Consider the following 21,949-nt stretch of genomic DNA (forward strand, 5'->3'; position numbering starts at 1 on the left):
AGCATCTGAAATCTGAAAGAGGAATGACACTTTTTTCAGAAACTCTGTTCTTCTATTAAGTCATGCAAAATACAGGGAAATGTTAATATACACTCTTTTTTATAACCCAAGTATAAAATTCTCTGTTGCTATGAAAGCTCCCCTTATGTCTAGGTGGGATACTTATACTATTCATAAATTATGATTCTTCACAATTTTTGTTTCCCCAAAATAACACTGCATGGGTTTTTTAGATGAAGTAATAATTTCCTGCATGGTACCAAAAATTGTATTTATTCATACCAATCACTTTAAGATTCAAATTGGAGAGACTTTTCAGATCATCTAAATTATACAATGCTTTTACATTTGTTCCAAAAAATTAAGTCCCCTAACTTTATTGCCTTTTTGAATATTGATGAATATTACTGATGTTTTATCTCCTTTCTATATCTTTAAACTGTTGCTATCAGATGTTTCACAATTCTTTTCCCCATCACTTTCAAATCTCTATGTGCAGACCAGAATACTCAGAAGCATGAGGTAAAAGCACTCCTTAGGGCAGCAAAGGTAAGAGTAGTATAAACCCATTTTCCTAACTGAAATATAGGCTGATTGAGTAAGTTCTTAGGTAAAGTTCTCCATGCTCATGTTTATGTATCCACAGTATTCTATACCATAGTTGTAACAGAATGCATTTTCCCATAGCACTGTCAGACATTCCCAAAAGAGCTTTTAATCTGAACACAATTTAGAGACATACCATAGATAAGTAAGAATGAAGTGTTAAAACATGGTACCTTGGTATTCTGAACAGTGGGAAATTTTTTGAAATAAGCTACCAAAACTTTACTAATATCAGGCAAACAAACTGATTAAATGGAGGGAAGTTAGATATACTGATCTGTAACTTACATTATTTAACACTTATGTCTAACAGTTATACTCAACAACACTGTATTTTTCTAACATTTCCAGAAAAATTACAAAATGTTTAAATTTAACATATGAAATGTAATTATTCACAAGCTGTCAAGGGAAAGGTATGCCTTCATGATTAAGTTTTCACAGTATTCTTACTCCTGTATCTTATACATATATAGTGCTTCTTTCACAAAAAGTACTATGTAGTCCTTATTCTGACAACATAATACCGCAATGCATTCTGTCACAAAAACCGTGTCAGTCTGCAAGAACATCTGAGTGACTAAGAGACTAGTCTCAAAGGTTTTGCATCAGTCTGAAATACTTACTGTCGCTGGAGAGGCCCGCGTTGTGTGAGTCACTGTATGACCAGAATTTTCCATTGAATTGCCAATCAGATAGGTTCCTCCTGAGCTGCTAATGAGTTGTCCTCCTGTTACGCCCATCTGAATCCCTCCAGTGCCCACCATGCTATGGGACGAGACCACTGTTGTCACCTGTGCAGAACTTCCTTGAGTATCAAAATAGTTTCCCCCAGTGTTTTGACTGTACATCTGGGTTTCTGTGTAAGGATAAGTTGTTGATCGGCTTCAAGAAAAGAAAATAAAAGAAAAGGAAAATACATTATTTGTATTTCATTTAGCTGAGGGTAATGTTATAACTCAAGAAATTGATTTACAAAAACTAAAATCAAATAAAATAAGATTGGCAAACAATCCCTGTCTCCTTAGAGAATAACAGTTAATCAAATAAAAGATTGAAATAACTAACTTGGTGTCAATGGTAAGCCAATTATCCACTGAACATTATAGAAAAAATGTCAGTCTTACACGAAGAGGAAGAGAGAAAGGAACAACAAAAATTGAAGGCAGGCACATAGAGCTAATGTAATTATTAATATATTGCAAAGTAATCTACAAAGCTCCGACTACATGAATTTTTTTTTAAATTTGACAATAGAATTTCAAGTTGCATGCTGTGTGTTTTGCATAATGTGTAGTCTGCAAAGTTACAAACAATTCATACAAATGTCAGCTCACAGAGTCCAATGTTCAAGAACCCTCTGTTGTCTATTGTTTTTAAATTCAGTGGAGCTTGAAAATCTGAGTCTGCTGGTATTTTGGGAAATGCAGTTATTTTTACAGGGCAAATTCAAAAACTGGACATGAATTAATGCAATGATAAAAAAAGCATTTAAGAAATAAAACCAAACAGAACTATAACTTGTAAAAACATTGCAAATATTAGAGAAGTTAAAGGAATGCAATAGTAACATTTTAAAAATAATTATCAAGTATGAAACATTTACATGTCATAAAACATTTCACCCCAATAAACTACTCAGCTACTGAAACCTTCTATCATGTCTTTCATATTCTTATTTACTTATTTTGAATCATTATTCTTCATGTGTTATAATTTACTTATAATTTTTGAATTTGTATATGTTCCCACAAACTAAGCTTTATATTTAACTCTATATATTTCAAAATTATAATAAATATAACTAATTATTTCAAAGACTGGATCTTTGTATGTTGTCAAGCATGATAACAAGTAAAAATCAGTCAGCTTACCCAACCAATAATTTTCATATTTAAGCATAAAAATCTGTAACATTTCTTGTAATCCACAGGCATTATCAATTTAAATGGCTTGTAACTAAACAAGTTAAAAAAACCACAACAAGCAAACAACAAAACCCCAGATACTTTTGTACAGAAACACAAGAGGCGGATGCAGCACTCATGTTTTATGCAATAAACTGATGATCAAGACACATATGCAAGAACCTGAAGTCAGATTTTTCTTCCCCTTTATCTATACAATATTTATTTTTAAATTAATATAGAGAAAAAGTCAAGGCAATTTACTGGTTTTTATTTATGGAAACTTATGTAAGATTGCCTTATTAGTAAACAACACACCCAGAAATTATAATTTCTTGTTTATCTTCAGAAAAGCATTACTTCTAAATGATTGAGGAACATAATAGTACCACATCAACAACCAAAGTCAGAAATTTTGCTTTGTTAAGTATGGCTACAACAGTTTCTCTATTCCCCTGCCAAGACTTTTAGAATCTCCAAACTTAAGTTTCGAAATCTGAAATGTTTCATAAGCCTCATACTACCTTATTCCCTCTCACCCCCCTTAAAGCTACTTAAACACCTTCCATTTTATTTTGACTGTTTCAAAAGCCTCAAGATCAGCTGCAAAAAAATCTTGAAGCTAATCCAAAAGAAATGCCTTGCAGTCTGCTGAAAACAAAGCAAAGTAGTTCCTTGAGGGACTAATGCTCAAACAGACATTTAATCTATTAACCTTTCTTTTGAAAGTTACAATCAGTTGATCTTTGCATTGCAATAACCCATGTATGCATTGAGGTACTGTGCAGGTCCTGCTTAATCTGTTCTCTCAAACCAAGGTATCATGGTGGTATCTTGTCATACCTTCGGGATCCTGTTTATTCTAGAACCATAGGAAAGCTCTACTGAGCTGTTAAGGTGCAAAAAACAAAAACAGTGAACGCTGCCATCTTCATCCCTAAATCACCTCCCCATGTGCCACATCTAGATATTTTGTGAACAATTCCTGGGATGGTGGCTTCATCACTTCCCCACACTGCCTGTTCCACATCTTGATCACCCTTTGCAGCAAAGAAATTTTTTCTTAATGTCTAACCAAAGTGTCCCTGGGCGCACCTTGTGGCCATTCATTTTGTGATGAGCACAATCACCACTAGCAGACTGGATGTTGCCTCTGTCTTTACATCTGTGAACAGTGCTGTGCAGCAGAGGACAAATGTAGGGAAATTTTGTGATGTAGGCTCAGGGGAAACAGTTCACGGAAATGATCACCAAGTGACTGAGACTGTAATATCTCTCACAAGAGGAAAGAAAAATCTTGGTATCAGCTGTCAGTAAGGAAAGTAACGAAAGGATAAGATCATTGTTCTTGCAATGCTGCAAGTTCTTGCTGCAAATTCTTGCAATACTGCAAAATAGAGGAAATATGCTGTACAAAAGATGCAAGGAGAACAACTCTCACTTGCAAAAGTGGAATTGAATATTGGAAGCAATGCAAATTCTAGAGGATGTTTCCAATTTTGAAGAAAATTTAGTCACAGATTTGCTGTGGAACAGGAGATGAAATATATGTTTGCTTTTACCTTGTTAAGGTCCATCATATGTATCATCTGTAGACCTCTATCACACACAGTCTCTAAATAAGGACTGACTGTAACAGAGCACCTATTTCTGCTCATAATAGCACTCTGTATCAGTGGGACACACATCAATGAGTCTGACTGCAAAATAAACACACTCTTCTGTTTGGTCCAACAACCAACCAGGTTTTCTAGAACACCCAATCATTGGAGGTGATTTAGCAAACCTTTCAAAACAGAGATCAACAGTGTACTTAAAAGTGAGATGAAACTACTATTACATGCAATAATAATTGCAACTTAGCAAAAAGACATTTAATTTAATCAAAATTATTCAATCTGGAAATTAAAAATGCAGCTGAATAAGATGATTTAGAAAGCAGTTTTAAGAAACCATGTTTTTAGAAAGCAGACTTAAATGTTTTAAGGTCATTGCACATGGTAAAACAATCCTTTAAAATAAAGTTGCAGCAAAGAGGAAAATAAATTCAAATGAGGAAGTGATCTTCTATTTCTTCACAGTACTTGTAGCACAAATACATTATACTTTCTTAAACAGCCTGACACATATCATAGTCAGTTCCTTCCCACTGCAAAGATTTTAAAAGCATTCTAGCATTCCTAGCTCTTCTCTCCTTTAACAGCTGCATATAAAATCACACAGGGAGTAATCTCAAAGTTTTCTTGCTCTTTATGAGAACACATTGATGATTCACTCTTGCTTGTGATAGCAGAAAGGCAAAAGAATCTGATAGTTCCTACTATTGAAACACTGTGAAGTGCTTTACTAGAATGTGGCATTAGAAGAAAGCTTACCAGTTACAAGTAAATTGAAAGTTTAAGTAGTCAGGTTGCAGTATCCTAATTTCCAGAAAGCTGCGCAAACTAGATCATGTTTACCCTGAAAGCAAGCCACAAAATGTCAGGCACTGTGTGAATTCTGATCAAGCAAGCACAGAGCAGGTGCCTGATGTTAAGATGCCACACTAGAAATTAACAATACCAGCAACAGTCAGACTAGCCTTGCAAGGTACAATAATCCAAGGCATTTTCCTCTTATGCCTCATTGCTTGCTTACATATATTTTATAATGATTTACAAAATATAATGTTAGAAATAAAAGATATGGAGTTGTAGTAAAAATTCATTTAAAACACTTTTTTTTTGCGCATTTAACCAGTAAATAATTAATTTCATTAAGCACCAGCATTACCACAGAAATCAACTGCAATGTCTTACCCTACATTACTCTAATATAATGTTACTGAGCTCAACTTTTACAGACACTTCTGTCTCCTCAAAGATACTGACATTCTGAAAAAAACACAACCCCAGAACAATGGCACAGAAAGAGTAGACTTGTTCTCGTCCTCCCTTGGTTTTCAGCATGCACATGCACACACTAGAAATAATTTATAGCCATCTGCACCTATTATCAGATTCTATGTAAATATCCAATCCATTTGGCCACTATGTATGAGTGTGCAACCTTAGGAAACCTCCAAACAACTAAGTTTTTTCATATCAGAACAATATCCTCAAACTCTTTTAAGTTTTTAGGATAATTCTGTGGTCCTTAAGCTAATAGAGAGCTTCACAGAAACTAGAGAGAACAGAATCCTGTCTAATACTGAGGGAAGGCCTTGCCACAGGCCAGATTCTGCAGGTGATGTATCCTAAGCAAAGGGAAGAAAAGGAAGTGCCATACACCTTGAGACTGTCACAAGAGAATATGATACAGCCATTTAATTATAACAGAGAGGCATTTATTAGCCATAAAACAATTGAGATCTTCAACACCCAGTCCAAGACCATTTTCTACATGTAAACAAAGCAATAAAAGCACACACAATGCACAGCTACAGAAAGTCATGCAAGCCAGGGAACACAGTAAATGAAAACAAAGGTGCCATTCTATAAATTCTATTCTCAGGATCTGTAATTTAGACAGTCAAAGAAACATTAATTACATATTTCTAAAATTCTAATTAAGTACAGCAGACCTATCGTCCAAGAAATACGGTATTGCCACTGTTAGGAACATGTCAAAGGGTACACACTAAATCTGCAAGACCTCAGGAGTTGGTCTTGTCAGTCTCTCTTTGTCTAGGCTTCTCTGTCTTAGTCTAGAGTTTTGTTCCAGTAGCGATTACTGAACAATTAAATAAATGTGATTTAATCTTTTTCCATTTTATCTAAGTTTTCTATGATTGTGTGGTATGAAACCTATAATTAAAATGCTGAGGCATTGCTCTAACAGATGTTAATATCAAATAGCTATTCTGTACAGAATAAACAATGACCCTAGATCAAAACTGTAGCAAAGAGAACCACGAGGTGGGATAACAGTATCAAAGAAGTATTCTGGCATTCTGGCAAAAATATACCACATAAAACAAAATCAGATAAACTACGGAAACGGAAACCAGTGAATACACTGATATGGATAAGGTATAGACTGTGCTAGAACACAAAAATAGCTGCAAGTACATTGTCTACACGTAACACATGTGTTAGTGGTAAATTGCTGTAACTCTCTCTAACTCAGTCAGGAGCCATTCACTTTAGTAAGCATAAGGGTAGTAAAAGGAAAAGGATAATGTCAGAGAAAAAGGGATAGATACTAGTAACTAGTAGGAAGATAACTATTTCAACTATATTGATAATAATTACTTTATTTAACCATTAAGATTTTAATTAAGGCAATAGTAAATTCTTGGGTTTGCATAAATGGTGCATTTTGCCAACATAAACACCACAAATCGTTGTACAATTTGGTGAAGAATGTGGTTTGGATCCAACACCAAAATCAATCCTTGCACAATCCCAGCAATTAAAACTCTGCCTGCCGCATGAGAACTACCAGGTAAATAGCTACATTTTATTCATCTGCTACAATCTGTAAGAAGAAAGTTCACATTTAATATGTGGAACCAACTGACTTGTTAACATAGGTGTAGCAATAATAGTCCTAATATATTCTAAACAGCCAGGTTAGCCTGTACTTGCCATTGCAACAACAATGCGGTTTTGTTTCAGGATACAGTGACATACTTGACAAGCAAAACTGTTGCTAACTACAGACAAATGCACATAACATAATTAAAATATTCTCATATCATACAATGTATGTGACAAGTTGTAGGCTACACCCTTGTATAATTATATTGCCTCCAATTATAATAAAACAAAATAACTATTAAGTGTAGACAAATAATGATATAAAATGTGTGGGAAGAATTGTATTACCGGAATACAACAATTACACTTGACAAAGAATGTGAAACCTGACAAACTTCTTAGTTTTATAATGCAAAGAATAAAGTAACTTTTTCCTGATGTATATTGCAATGGCATTCTCTGTTGCTACTGTATATGGATTTAAATCAGTGCTAGTTTGCAAGTGCTTTATTTTAAAATAAAGGTTAATTCTTTCACAGAATTGTAGAATGGCTTGGGTCAGGAGGGATCTTAAGGATCTTCTAGTCCAACTCCCCCCGTCACAGGCAGTGAAACCTTCCATTAGTCCAGGTAACTCAAAGCTCCATCCAACCTGGTCTTCAATGCTGCCAGGGATGCGGCATCCACAGCTTCTCTGGACGACCTTCTCTGCCACCCTCTGAGCCAAGAATTTCCTCATCATATCTGTCTCATCTAATCTAAATCTCTCCTCTTTTACTTTAAACTCATTGCCTCTTTAGCCTGTCATTATCTGCCTGTAAAAGAAGTCCCTCTCTTACCTTTTTTGTAAGCCTTATTTAAGTAATGGAAGGTTACAAGAATGCTTCTCAATCTGTCCTCATCTGTCCTCATAAGAGAGGTGCCCCAGCCTTCTGGTCATCTTCATGACTCTCTTCTGGACCTGCTCTAAAAAGCCCATGTCCTTCTAATTGCTGAGGACCCCAGAACTGGACACAGCACTCCAAGTGAGGTCTCATGAGAGCAGAGTGGAAGGCAATCTTTCATCAGGCACGCTGTGACAATTTATTACAGAGATTCCTGTATGAATTAATGTCTTCAGCCTAACTATGATTTGCAGACTTCTTAATCTGTTGCCAGAGCAGTACTGTTGCTTGACAGATCACAGAACAATCCTATATCCAATTTTGAGTTATAATTAAGGTTCTGATTTATCAAAAGATATCAAATACATAATCATAGGAAGACTACCCAAAATCTGGTGTATAAAAGTATATGGAAAATGTGCTTCACTATATAGAATCTTTGAAAAGTCTGAGTAGAAACACAGACTGGTTCCCTTCTCCATCAATAAAATTACCACCTTTAGAAACGCAAATCTTCCTGTAAGGATTGAACAACAAAGTCCTTGTCCACTATACTGCTGCTCACAACATAGGTAAGATCTCTGTAGGAGATAAAAACAATCCAGATTTGGCTCACATGCTAAGAACAGCTTTCTTCTTTTATATCATATTGACTGATTTTGCAGCAATTGACAGAGGGATGCAGACACAGAAATATAATAAAATAATGGAAAGCTGAAGTTTCATACCAAGCAGTCAGTGACATCTGCTTCTGTTTTTCCCTTGGACTGTAATAAATATTGTAGTACACTTTTTATAACTGCCAAAAGTCCCAACAGCACACATAAGAATTTAAAAGTAATGAAAAGAGAAATCTGAAAAATAGCATATTTAAGAATGACCTCTTTTGGAGGCTAATAGGCTCTATCATGGTCACAAGGACATTATGCTGCTCTACATGTGTGCTGACTTTGGCTGGGGTAGAGTTACTTGCTTCACAGTAGATAGTATCCAATGCCATTTGTAGCACAAGTCCAAAACACAGCTGTGTACTAGCTACTAGGAAGAAAATTAATCTATCCCAGACAAAATCAGTACAACAGAGATGTCAAATGCATATTTAAAATACATTGTTTAGCATTTACAAGTGAGAAGAAAACCAGAGAAGTACATGAAAAATTAATAAATCAAAATGTGCTAGCAGACATGACCAAAGAACACTGTCAATGTCAGCAACGAAAGTCCCTGAACCCAAATCATATTGCTCTTTTAAACTGCTTTTGGATTACCATCAATAAATAAGTATCTTCAGACAATCAATAGGCTTTCTAAATTGTACTTCTTCAAAAAGCCAGTTAGAAAGCAAAAATGGTAAATGAAAAAATAACATTGAGAAGTTCCTTTCCAAGCAATACACTCTACTTTGAAGTGTGAGCCAATTTCAAGGGTGGTATTGCTCCAAGCCTGTTATTAGACTAGGTAACGTGCAGAGGCCAGATCAAATCTAGATTTTTTTTTAGTCTTTCTTAGCTTGCATATTGAAGAAAGAAACTTGATGATGAAAAAGCTTGCTCAGGAAAGCAGGAAATGCTTTTTTTCACAATCATGTGAAAACAAGACGTTAAAGAATCAGCAAATGAGACTGTTAATTTCCTTCCTCTGCTTTTCCTCATTCCTTTGGAAAAAAAAAAAAAACCTGATCTCATTTTATGAAACACAAAAATGAAATTAAATTACTAGATAGTAACTACAGCTGCTGTATCTTTCTATCATTTGCCACTAGGATTGCAGCCAGGAAGAAAGAAGGCCTGCCTTTTGTCCTGAGGACAGAAGCTACACAATATGTCTTTCAGACAGAACGTACCTATGAAAATACTTTTTCAAACAACACTATGCCATACAGGGGGCAACTAAAACAATTACAAGAATTCTACTTACACAAAACTTCTGCCTTAATAAAAACAAATAGTGTGAATTCACATTTTAATACAAAAAACTATTTTGACACTGGAAGAACTGCAATGGAATAATTTGTCTTTCTAATTTAATATACAGTAGTTGATAGAATCTAACTGAAAATATTTAACTGAAAGTATTTAACTTCACATTTTAATGAACACTAAAATTCTGACCATTTTCCAACTTACATAGCTCCATTAGTGTAGACTGTGTCACTTCCCTCCACATACTGCACCTGGGCTGGGTAGACATGCTGTACCTGTTGCACAGTCTGTACTTGCTGTACCTGAAAACAAGAAAACCAAAAGTTTGGGATATCATAAAGAAATACCAATGCTCCAGTGGCTCCTAGTGGCTTCTAAACAATTTGGGGTATCTCTGTTCTCAAAATTGCTAATGGTGTATCACAGCACTAGCAAAGAAAATTACTGCTCTTACACAATATTTGTGCTGTAAGTTTGGTGAACAGAGGCCTAACACTGAAGATGCACACTCATACACATCTTCAGTGTCAAAGGAAAACTGGAGAACACAAAGATGAGATGAAGTGTAACTTTGTTTTGCATCAAGCTGAAGAACTACTTCTGTTTACTACAGAAGAAAGTATCATTTCATTTAATTTATTCTTTTTCTTATTCTGTTTAAGTAGTAAACAGTACAAGCCTTAAAATCATAGCTCAAATATGTTGCAGTAAGTTTAGAAATAAATGTTCTCATTAAGATGCTTTAGCTCTTGTTTAACTGCAGTTAAATTACAGTGATACAGTATTTTTTTTTGGTGTACAGTTATGGGCCAAAACCCCCAGTCTGAGTAACCCCTTTCCCAGAATACTATCAGCTATGAAAAATTCCAACACAACCTGGTTTTATTTCAATGAATTAAATAACAAGAGGCAGTGAGGGCATGGATTATCTTCACATGTATCGCTAAGGATAATTACTTATCAACTCCTTTGATTCATATACTATTGTAGGAACATTTCAGGTCATGCAAATTTTCTCTCTAATCCTTATATTTTGTCTTCTTCCATCTTTACTAGATGAAGAACTTCAACTTTTACACCTTCCAGTTTTCAGAGAAGCCATGTTTTGGTCCAAGAGCAGCCCAGAATCTAAAACATTCTAAAGGACTTACTTGACACAACTTTACCAAGGAATTGAATCAAGAAAGTATCAATGCACTTATTTAGCAAATAGATTTAACATTAGGTGACAATAATTTTTCTCACATTTATTGTTATAAGGCTACTTCAATCTAAACCATTTGGTTCTAATGACTGCAAATACCTAATCCCAGATCAGTCTGGGTTTCATGCACTTGATGACCCCCCCACAAGAGATCTTTAAAAATATCCTAATCTAATACTTTCACCTGTGTTATGTTTAAAAAAGTTATGCAAATAAGCACATTTTCTACTTTTCCATAATATTGACTCTGATTTTGAAACAAAAATCTAAATTTTTACAGAAACCTTCCCTTAGGTTAACAGTAAAACCCAAAGTCTGAAAAAGAGAGAAAACAGCCAAAGTTTAGAATGCAGCTATATTACCATGATGAAAAATCAGATGCTTCTGCCCACTAACAGAAATAAGACAGAATATGATAGCAAAGGTATCTATTAAAATCTAAACTTCTATGATTTCCCATATGAATCATTACATAAATTGAGAAATACACCTGGTATACAATCTCTCGACTTCAAAAAGTATACTTTGAAGATGTCTCCTTAATTATTAACGCACGGTAACTGTGTACATTTCTTCTCCTAACAACACTTAGTTATTTAAAAGAAAGGTTCAGTTCTCAAAGTAATCATAAAAACTCTAATGAAAATTGTGCACATTACTACGACCTTAGAAAATTCTCTGAGTTAGAAAACAGAAATAGCTGTATAGCAAACATCTCCCAAAATTAAATTATTTCTATTTCCATCACTTTTGACTTCATAACTTAAATTGATTCAAACCATCATTTCATGGAATGGGCTTGATCCAAATCCACTGTAAGAAAGACCTGTAACCTTGTTATTAATCTGTACTACTCAAAATTTAGATCTGCCAAACTCTGACAAAATGACCCACCCACACAATAATTGGACAAAATACGTATGTGCTTTATTGTGAAACATATATGCAACTTACTGTTGTGCTATTTTTAAAGTTTAAGTCTAGGCATATTTATTCCTTTTGGGTGAGTCAACTCTATTCCCTTCAATCAATGGGAGAAGGAGAGTCATTGTTGATCAGTCTATTACAGAACACCAAACTGATCTACTTGACCTATGCTGTGAGAAAACATCTTGAAAACAGGCTTTGTTCCTAAAACCAGTAGCTTGTCACCTGGCATGTAATGGAGATGCCCCATTTTTCTCTCAGTAGCACAGCTGGGGAAACACTGTGGAAATGATGCTGTTGTCAGTATCAATTCCATGTTCTCACCCAACTACTCCCAAAATGCACTTCGTTCCCTATTCACACATACTGAATATGGCTTAGTTCCTATTAAAAATAACCCACACTATTTTGCTGTTAATAAAGGACACATGGTTTTCTCCCTATAACCTGCATACACTGGTAAAATGGAACTCAACATTGTGTACAAACACAGCATTAAAACAGAGAGGTCACATTCCCCTTCTATGTAAAAGGCATTATTATGTCCTCACATTATTCTTGTATACAAGCTGCTACCCATTTCAAAAGCATCAGATTCGGTAAAGTGCAAGACCCTTCTGTCAGAACTGAGACGATACTGCAGGGACAAAGTGTGTACACAGTGCATCAATGTTTGCTGTCTACTGGACAGGAAACTGAAAAATTCTAAAATATGTTTCTCTTCTAATATGGAGCAAGAACAACAAAAATTTAATTTACCATGAAACAAAATACCAATATCTGTTAAAATTAAAACTTTCATTGCTTAATTTCAATTTTCCAGCAGTTTTTATCTAAGTTCTTTAATAGCCTAACATGTAGTACCACTAGAAACATCAGGACTTCTTACGCATAGAAAGTAACTTGTTTTTAAAACCAACATTTAAGAATGGATATGCTACAGTGCTATTAAAACATTTTACCTACTTTTGAAAATCAAAATGTTTTTCCTTTAACATTGAAGTACAATACAAAGAGGGCCACTGAAGTTTTTTTTTTCAATACAGTAATTTAAAAAGTTTACACAAAAACTTACTTTGCATCAGCTTCTCTGTACTCAGTACTGCTACAGTTAAATTAATTATCCTGCCAAAGGAAGCTGTAGTCACTACATAGTATTGCGATGTACTAAGAACTTTAGAGTAGGGAAGGTTAGAGGCAAATATTTCTCCTGTCAAGCTCTGACAAATGAAATAAGGAAGGAGCCTTTAGGATGGCCTTGTACATGAAACCTCTGCCATGATGAAAGTCTTTGTTGATATTTCCAATACTAATTTTATTTCCTATTTTATTTAATTTTTAATTTTTTAATGAGAATTAAATCTAGTGCCTCTGAATCTTCTTTTTAATATTCAACAGAAAGAAACAGATTAGTATATTTACTCTCTATGAGCACAAAATTATTTGAGAGAAGTCGATTATGAGGAAACAAAACACCATGAAAAATTTTGGAAAATGTGAAAAAGGTTGGTTTTTTCTTCACAACTGTTTTATTTATCATCTTTTCACCTCTTATTAAGCTGTTAAAGGAGTGGTATCAGCTAAGTCATGTAGCTTTTGGGGCAGAGCAGAAATTGTTGACTATTGCAGTGCTTTCCAGAGGCCTAAAACTAAATGGCCTTCTTATATTAAAAAATTCTCCAATAATTAATTGAAATGGGCTCAAAATAGAAAACGCAATAAAATATTTATGAAACAGCAACAGTATGCCTGTTTAAAAATTATCTTCTAGGGTGGACTGGTGAACTAGCCATGGTAATTTTCATTATTTTCTGGCTGGAAAACAGAAAATTAACAAAAAACTTTTGCAATTTTTGACTTAAATAACAACAGATAATAGAGCTTTCATTCCTCTTACTTCAGTGACTCTATCCTGAAATAAAAAAACTGGAATAGGATTAGAAGCAAGTAGCTGAAATGTTGCAGGACAGCAAGAGGTGAATGAAAACTCATTTCAATATATACATGTGTAGTTACATTTACTAGTTGAAGAAGAAAAAAAAGACAAAAATAAATTGTATTCTTAATTATACTACCTCGGAGGAGCAAATAAGGGACTAAGTTATATTTTATCTATGAAAATTTGTCAACAAAATAAAGCATATAAAAGCATACTGAAATGCTGAAATTACACTGAAGCATGAATCAAAATGTAAGAGTGAACTTTGATTTCCAATAAAAAGTGCTTCTGTTCAAAGTACTACTAAGCAAAGACTAAAACAACAGAGCAATATATATATATATAATGGTTTTTAAATTCTGTTTTAAAAAGAACATATAATTATCCACTGTGTCTTTGCAAACAGCTTGTACGTGCAACATTTTCTGTCCTTGGAGATAAAAATAATTTTTTCCTTCATTAGTATGGATTACTTTTGGCAAGTAACATATAAATAGCACATGCTGTAATATTCTAAGCACATTCATATTTATATAATGGCTAATGTCAGCTCATGATTATGTGTTTCATATGCTAAACATGATTTTGCATTAGGAGCAATTTTGATTAGCAGAAGTCTGCATCTCCAGTTAATGAATGACAGAATGCTTTGTGAATGCAATGGCTACTGAATTCAGTGACTGTGAAGAAATGCTTTGCCCAACTTGAGTTGCATGGACATATTTTTACAAAACAGCTTAATTTTATTTTTCTTTCCCCAATTCTTCCATATCACATGGCATACACTCAAAAATGAGTTTAATTTTGAATCCTTAGAAGCTTACTGCACTGAGCTGAAGACTGCCTGTTGAAAAAGCAATCATATATTAATGAACAATCCCACTATTCAAGGAAACAGAAGACGAAGAGAACTTCTTAGGCTATTTAAACAAAATTTAATTACACTCCCACATTTTTGGTCTTACTGTTGTTGCTTTTTGCTTCTTATTCCCTCTATCCCATCTCAACAGTGACTTCCGCTGTGTTGCATGAAACCAGTTGCTACTAGAGCCACTTCTGCAAGAGGAAAAATCCAGGTTCTCATAAATGGTACCTTTATTGTTCCTATTCTTAGAGCTTTACAGCAGACTTTTATGAGCTGCATATTACAACCAGCTATATGAAAATCAGGGATTTGTTTTAGCTGGAAATATTAAAAGTTACTAATTTGTTGATTGCTTTTTCAAAAGACAGGATGCCTGAGTACTAAGACAGCTGAAGAGAAAAGGCTCTTAGTCTGCCCTTCTACTTATTCAGCTTGCTCTTCTTCTGAGCAAAAATATTTCATTTTGAAAAAAATGAAAAATTTTTGTGCATATAAGAAACATGATGTCGTGAAATCAACCCCGAATTAATGCATTCAGGCAATGTCATTTAAACATGACATACATACAGGAATAGAAACTTCAGAAACAGAAACCTCCCTAGAAAAATGAAATACTATACATTTAATAGTAATTAAAACCAAATTAATCTAAAATTGCATTATTCACTAGAAAGTACTAATAAATTACTGCAAAACATGATATGTACGTTTCAGCTTACACCAAACTGTTCTATATACATGGAAACTCATGTTACACAATCCTTGAATTTAACAAAATCCCAGAAGTGTCCCATTGTTTTTAGCAATGTATATTCACAAGAAAATATAATCAAAATTTGAATATTCACACATAATTTGGATACAGTTGAAATCATTAAGCATGTCCATTATAAATCACAGAAAAAAAGAAACCACATTTTATATACTCTTGTCTAAAACCTTCTCTCCAGCTTTCAGCATTGGTAATTTTGAATGTGCAGAAATAATAAGTCCTCCCTCGGCCATCAAAAAAATGTCATTATTAAAATAGTCATTATAATGGCTCTTTCTCCTAATTTTCTTAACGCAAATTGATTTATTCCTACTAAAGATACATAAAGGCAATATTAATTTTATGCCAATGAAATTTATACACAGGTAAATCCTCACGACAGATCATACCTGCAATTTCCTCAACACAGTGATTGTTTTCATATTTGCTATTCTTTTTTTTCAACCCTGGAATTGAAATTACCTATACCATCTACATTCTTCATCACATTTCCTGCTGGCATACCATAGTCACATCTTCACTCTTCCCTTCCTCCTCACTGCTTCCATAATCTAATCATCTCTCTATACACATATTTCCCATACATACGTGTTTCAATCACTGCAATACTGTCTGCACTGGACTTCCGAACATTCTTGTTGGATCTTCAATCCCTGCTCCTTTATATTTCTTTTATCAAACATTATGCTGATTATACAGTCAGTGTTAACAGTCAATTAGAAAAATATAATTTACTATGTCCACAGGGAAAAACATTCCAGTATAATGACAGTGCATTCAACACAAGGTGATACTCAGAAGTACCATCACCATAAAGGTGATGAGAAACAATTTATTTTGTTCTATTTGAGTGTTGTTCTATTTGAGTGCAGTTCTATTTGAACTACAGTCAAATAGGGCAACAAAAATACTGCTTGCTGTTCTTATTAAGATATAATCAGAGAAGGAAAAACCAAATCTCATCCTTGGCTTCTATATTTTGACACACATGTAACATTATTAATGGACAACTAGCATTACTTTAGAAAAGATATAGACAGTTGGTGACAAAGATCAATGCATTATTTATGTGAGAAAATATGTTAAGGAAAACTCCCAGTCTTTCCATTAATGAGACTCTCTGGCAGTCACACTCCCACTGCAGAGACTCCAACTGCTGGGCCTGAGATTCCTTCAGCAGGCATCTGCACTCAACAAACAAGGAGCCAATTCTATCCTAGAAGTTTTCAAAAAGGTAGAAACTTTGCACAAACAAAGTTTACAAATACCAAAGTCCTGCTCATTCTCCATTTTTCTGTAGGAGTAGAACACAAACTCATAGAATCTGACCATACAGTTCAATCAATAAAAATACTAGAACTGCTATAAAGTATCCTATATGACATTAACTTTTTCTTACCAGTTTTTACCAGTAAAACCCTTTTTTACCTGTTTACCAGTTTTCAGTCCTTCACACTGACCAGTGCTTCACAAACTCAGTATGTAATATTAGACCATTGTATGTACATCTGATATGCCCAAAACAAGCAACCATCTAACATTACCAAACTGCCATCTTGTATTTGAAAAAGTGAAACACAGAAATAGCAAGGAACAAGTCATATAAATGGCATGTATTAACATTTGTCATCATGAAAGAAGATATAAATCAAACAATTATCCTTTGTATTTCACAAAGGAAAATAGTCTTTCACTCAGAAATCTTACAAAAGAGTTATAGACAAATCTCCTACAAAGTGTAGCTAAGACCAATAATTGTACTATAGTAATGGAACTACAAGGCACTACAAACTGAGTCTACACAACAGGAAAAAATATAACTGAAATGTATGAGACTGCGAAACACATATATGAAAATGCACTGGAATTTAAGAACTTAACAAATGCTGAAGAGTTTAATTTAGAGAGAAGCACTCCGCCAGCACAGAAATGAATGGCACTGTTTAATAAAATACGTCTAGTTCTCATATTACTGATTTGGAAAATGGAAAGTCAGATTTTAATGAAAAACATCAAATATCATCCAGAATACCCATCAGAGGACAGCTAATTTCTGTGCTTTCTGGAAAAGTCTTAGACAGTTATTGTGGCTTTCACACTGAATCCCCATTTTCTACCTCCATACTTTTCCTTTTTAGCTCCCCATTCTCTTCTGCCTCCATTTCCTCTAAAGCTCATGGGGGCTGCATAGGAGCAACCACCTCAGGTAACAGAACAGTGCATTGTGCTGTCTGCTACATTAATCTTCTTCCTTCCCTGGCAAATTTACATTATGAGTTATTGATTGTCATATCACAAAAACTTTCATGACATTGTGCATATATCTGCATGCATTGAAGTCTAGAAGTGCAAAGAACTGTGCTTTTCATATTTACATTTGTATTGTACTTACTTGGACATTCAAACAGATGAAGAAACTATATAGTCAATAATTTCAGAAACATATGCATTATTTAAAGGAAAAAATGTAAATATTCAATAACATAAAGCAATTTGCTGTGAGCTACTGCATGAATTACATAATAAATAGAATCATGTATGAGTACTATCAGAGCTTGTCAGATGCTCTAGTTAAGGAACAGATCCTGAAAATAGCTTGCTTTTCTCTGGTTATTTTAATTCCAGCAAACTAAAATTGATAAAAGCAGAGCAAAAGATCCTTTAGCAGTCTTGCACAAAACCAAGTTCTTCATTATATTGTAAAGAATTATTATTAGGATTTTGTTTTTCAATCTTAAAATTAACAGCCACATACCTGTTGCTGAACTGGTACTTGCTGTACTACCTGTGTGGGAACTGCTGCCTGGCCAGCCACAGACGTCTGTAAAGTCACAGTTGAACCTGTATCCGCCCCAGTCTCTGATGTCTGCATTGTGATCTCTGAATAAAATTAAAATATAAAATCCAAAAGTTAGTGCATAAATGTTTTTATTTTGCCACTTACATTAGCACACTAATTTGTCCCTTATTTCTATTAATATTTTAAAATTAGTTAATAATAATCTTGTTATGAGCCCAAAGATTTTTTCCCCTACTAGCACAAGTGTTTGTATAAATAGAGTTTTATGTTGTTTTTATCTTACTTATATTTCAAATATCTTTTGCTTACATATGAACAAATGTGTCACTTATCTGAGCTTTGTCCCTTTAGGAATAACTCAGAAAAATCAGCAGCAGATATTCTTTAGCTTGTAAATAACTGGCCAGCATTCAAAACCATATTTTCTCTGTCTTACTGAATTACACTAAAATCTCTATACATTCAAATTCAAACCTGAACTTGAAGCAGGCCACAGAACGAAGGCCTCTACTTTGGAAAGTAACCTTTGAAAAGCATTTAATGAGTCACAGTGAAAAAGCCACTCAAATAACCTTCTTTAGTAGAAAGCATTAAAGCACTTATTAAGAAATTTTTGTACTCTAAAACCATTTAGAAATATATAAATGGTAGACAAGTGCCTATGATCACGACCCTGATGTTTTAAGGAAACAACAAAATTTGGGTAGAATGAAGAAATGGTTCATTCTTCATTCTTCTTGATGAAGAATCAAGGAAAATGCCTGACAAAGAAAACTTATCAGAAAGACAACCAACAAGGACATCTTCATATGAAACATAGACTGTGAGTTGCAGATTCCTCAAATTTGCACAGCCAAAATGACAATACAATTTAATGGTGACAAACCAAAATGAATTCAAAATTGTGAATCAGTCTTTTATTTCCTTTTCTTTGTAAATTTTTTAAAGCAGTGGATTAACCACTGAAATTAATAAACAGATGAGACAGCTTCTTCTTCACCTGGTACCTTCAAAACAGAAGACTTATGTGTCTGTGAACAATCATGGTGAACAAGCACAAATTACTAGTCTGTAATCCAAATGTTCTGTGACAACTTTTACTGCCCTCAGTCTCTATTAATCTACATTAGCTACAAAATACTTTGGCAATCTGAGAACTACTGTCACTAAAAATTAGTAGCTCTATCATGCATAATAGAAGAGATTTATATGGGAAAAAATTATAGATACTTAGAATGACCTATGCAAAGGATTTTTTTCAGTTTAACTCATGAAATCCAGATGGCTGACACTGAAGAAACTTTAATCCCTACCACCACCACCAAATAACTAGCTCCTCCAAAAACTCAACAATTTTTTTTAGACAAAACAATAATAAAAATATTGAGGTATGTACCACTAGATAACAGGAGGAATTAATTACTGTACGAAAAAAAAATTCACTGTTCTCCTTGCAGAACCAGGTGTCAACATCAAACTTTCCTCTCAAGGCTGCATTCCACGGCAGTTTAAGCTGATTTAAGACTGGGTTTCCACAGTTCCTCCCTCCAACTGTCTCTAGTTCACTTTGCATTCAAATGTAGCCACTGCAAAGCAGGAAACAGGTATATAAATTTGGTCAGGTGAAAGGGCAAGGATCTTGCCAGTTGGGACCATTCTTGGTTTAAACTCCAGGAAACCATGCCTATGGAACATCTGATCGATTTAAATTCCTCTTCTTAAATATTCAGAAAGACTGATAAATTCTTGATCAAACTAATTTCAGATTAATCAATAGACTCTCAGAGTCTCATCAGGACCCAACACACCTGACAAAAAAATCAGCATACAAAAGAATAAAGAAGTAGAACTTCAGATTACATTTATATGTTAAAATCTTAACAATTAAAATGGATGTTCACACAATAAATATGGAGGAGTTGGAAGCCTCAAGGCTGCTAGAAAATTATGACCTAGTTGTTATTTACTCAGAGTTGGTGAGATGAACCCCATGGCTGTAGTGCAGGCTGTTCAGAAAGAACAGGTGAGGAAGAAGAGATGGGTATATTGTGTTTGTCTGGCAAGGCTTGGGTAGCAAGCACGGGGGGACTACATGGGTGGCTTCTCTGAGGAGCTGCCAGAAGCTTCCCCTGTGTCTGATGAAGACAGTGCCAGCTGGATCCAAGATGGAACTAGCGCTGACCAAAGCTGAGCCCTGGGCCCATCAGTGACAGTGGTAGTGCCTCTGAGATAACATATTGAAGAAGAGGGGAAAAAACTTACTGGGCAGAAGGACATTGCAGTTACAGAAGAAAGGAGTAAGAGTATGTGAGAGAACCTGTAGACATGTCAGTGAAAGAGCAGGCTTCAGAAAGTACCTGAGCTGAGACAGGAGCAGGTTTGCTGGCAGGACCTGTGACTCCAGGGGAAAGTAATGCTGGAGCAGCCTGGTCCTGAAGGGCTGCAGCCCATGTGAGCGATCCATGATGGAGCAGTTTGTTAAGAACTGCAGCCCACAGGAATGACTCACAGAGAAATACATGGAGGACCATCTCCTGTGCGAGGGTCCCTACACAGAAGCTGAGGAAAAGTGTGAGGGAGGAGTCTACCACCTGAGAAGGAAATAACCACAGAAACAATGTGTGAAGAACTGATGGTTATCTCCATTCCGAATTCCCCTGCACTGCTTGAAGGGAGGAGGTAGAGGATCAAGAATAAAGTTAAGCCTGGGAAGAAGTGGAGAGTGGGGGGAAGGTTTTTGAAGATTTAGGTTTATTTCTTACTATTCTACACTGATCTGATTGGCAATAAATTCAAATAATTTTCCTCAAGTCGAATCTCTTTTCACTGTCATGGTAATTGGTGAGTGATCCTTCCCTGTTGTTATCTTCCTCAATGAGCTTTTACTCACATTTTCTCTCACTTGTCCAGCTGATGACTGGAGGAGTTACAGAGTGGTTTTGGCGAGCACCTGGCACTCAGCCAGGACTGCTTCCATTGTTCTGGTTTAAGTCTCTATTCTAAACACAAAATTTTATTATAGTTCGGTACACTGTACACGTTTTTCCCTCTAGGTGCCATACAATATGGTCTGACAGTCAAACAAAGTATCTTCCTATTTACTGGAAGTTTTTCTAGCACCACATCAATGATGCAGTCAGCGTAATTCCTTTACATTGCATCAGTATTGAGAACACACTGCTGGTTTTGGCTAGGATAAAATTAACCTTCTCCACAGAAGCTGGCACTGGGCTGTGGTGAACACAGGGTTGATAATACAGAGATGTTTTTGTTACTGCTGAGCAGGGCTTGCACAGAGCCAAGGCCTTTTCTGCTTTTGGCATTGCCGCACTGGGGAGGAGACTGGGGGTGCTCAGGAGGTCAGGAGGAGATGCAGCCAGGACAGGTGACCCAAACCAACCAAAGGGATAATCCAGACCATGTGATATCATGCTCAGTGTGCACGTGTGATGGAGCTCTCCTGGAGCTGGCTGAACACCTGCCTGTACACGGGAAGCACTGAACTAATCCCATGTTCTACTTTCTCTTTGTTTGGCTTCTGCTCTCCCTTTTAAACTGCTCTTATCTCAACCCCTGAGCTCTTCAGCTTTTACCCTTCTGATTCCATCCCCAACTCCACCAGTGGGAGAGTGAGTGGCTGCAGAGGCTTGGCGGTTGGCTAGG

General features: G+C 35.2%; 1 protein-coding gene across 2 annotated transcripts in view; it reads right to left on the reverse strand.

The window, feature by feature from the left end:
• Nucleotides 1–21,949, reverse strand: part of RFX3 (regulatory factor X3) — a 106,539-nt gene that overhangs the window by 38,621 nt on the left and 45,969 nt on the right. For both annotated transcript variants that reach the window (XM_064735804.1, XM_064735803.1), the window contains exons 2-4: nt 18,242–18,366; nt 9,984–10,081; nt 1,233–1,491 (exon numbers count right to left, since the gene is read on the reverse strand). In XM_064735804.1, the coding sequence (XP_064591874.1) occupies nt 1,233–1,491; nt 9,984–10,081; nt 18,242–18,358 (474 nt within the window). In that variant the 5' untranslated portion in view covers nt 18,359–18,366. The remainder of the gene's footprint in view (nt 1–1,232; nt 1,492–9,983; nt 10,082–18,241; nt 18,367–21,949) is intronic.

Source organism: Zonotrichia leucophrys, chromosome Z (assembly GCF_028769735.1).
Source record: "Zonotrichia leucophrys gambelii isolate GWCS_2022_RI chromosome Z, RI_Zleu_2.0, whole genome shotgun sequence".
Lineage (NCBI taxonomy): Eukaryota > Metazoa > Chordata > Aves > Passeriformes > Passerellidae > Zonotrichia > Zonotrichia leucophrys.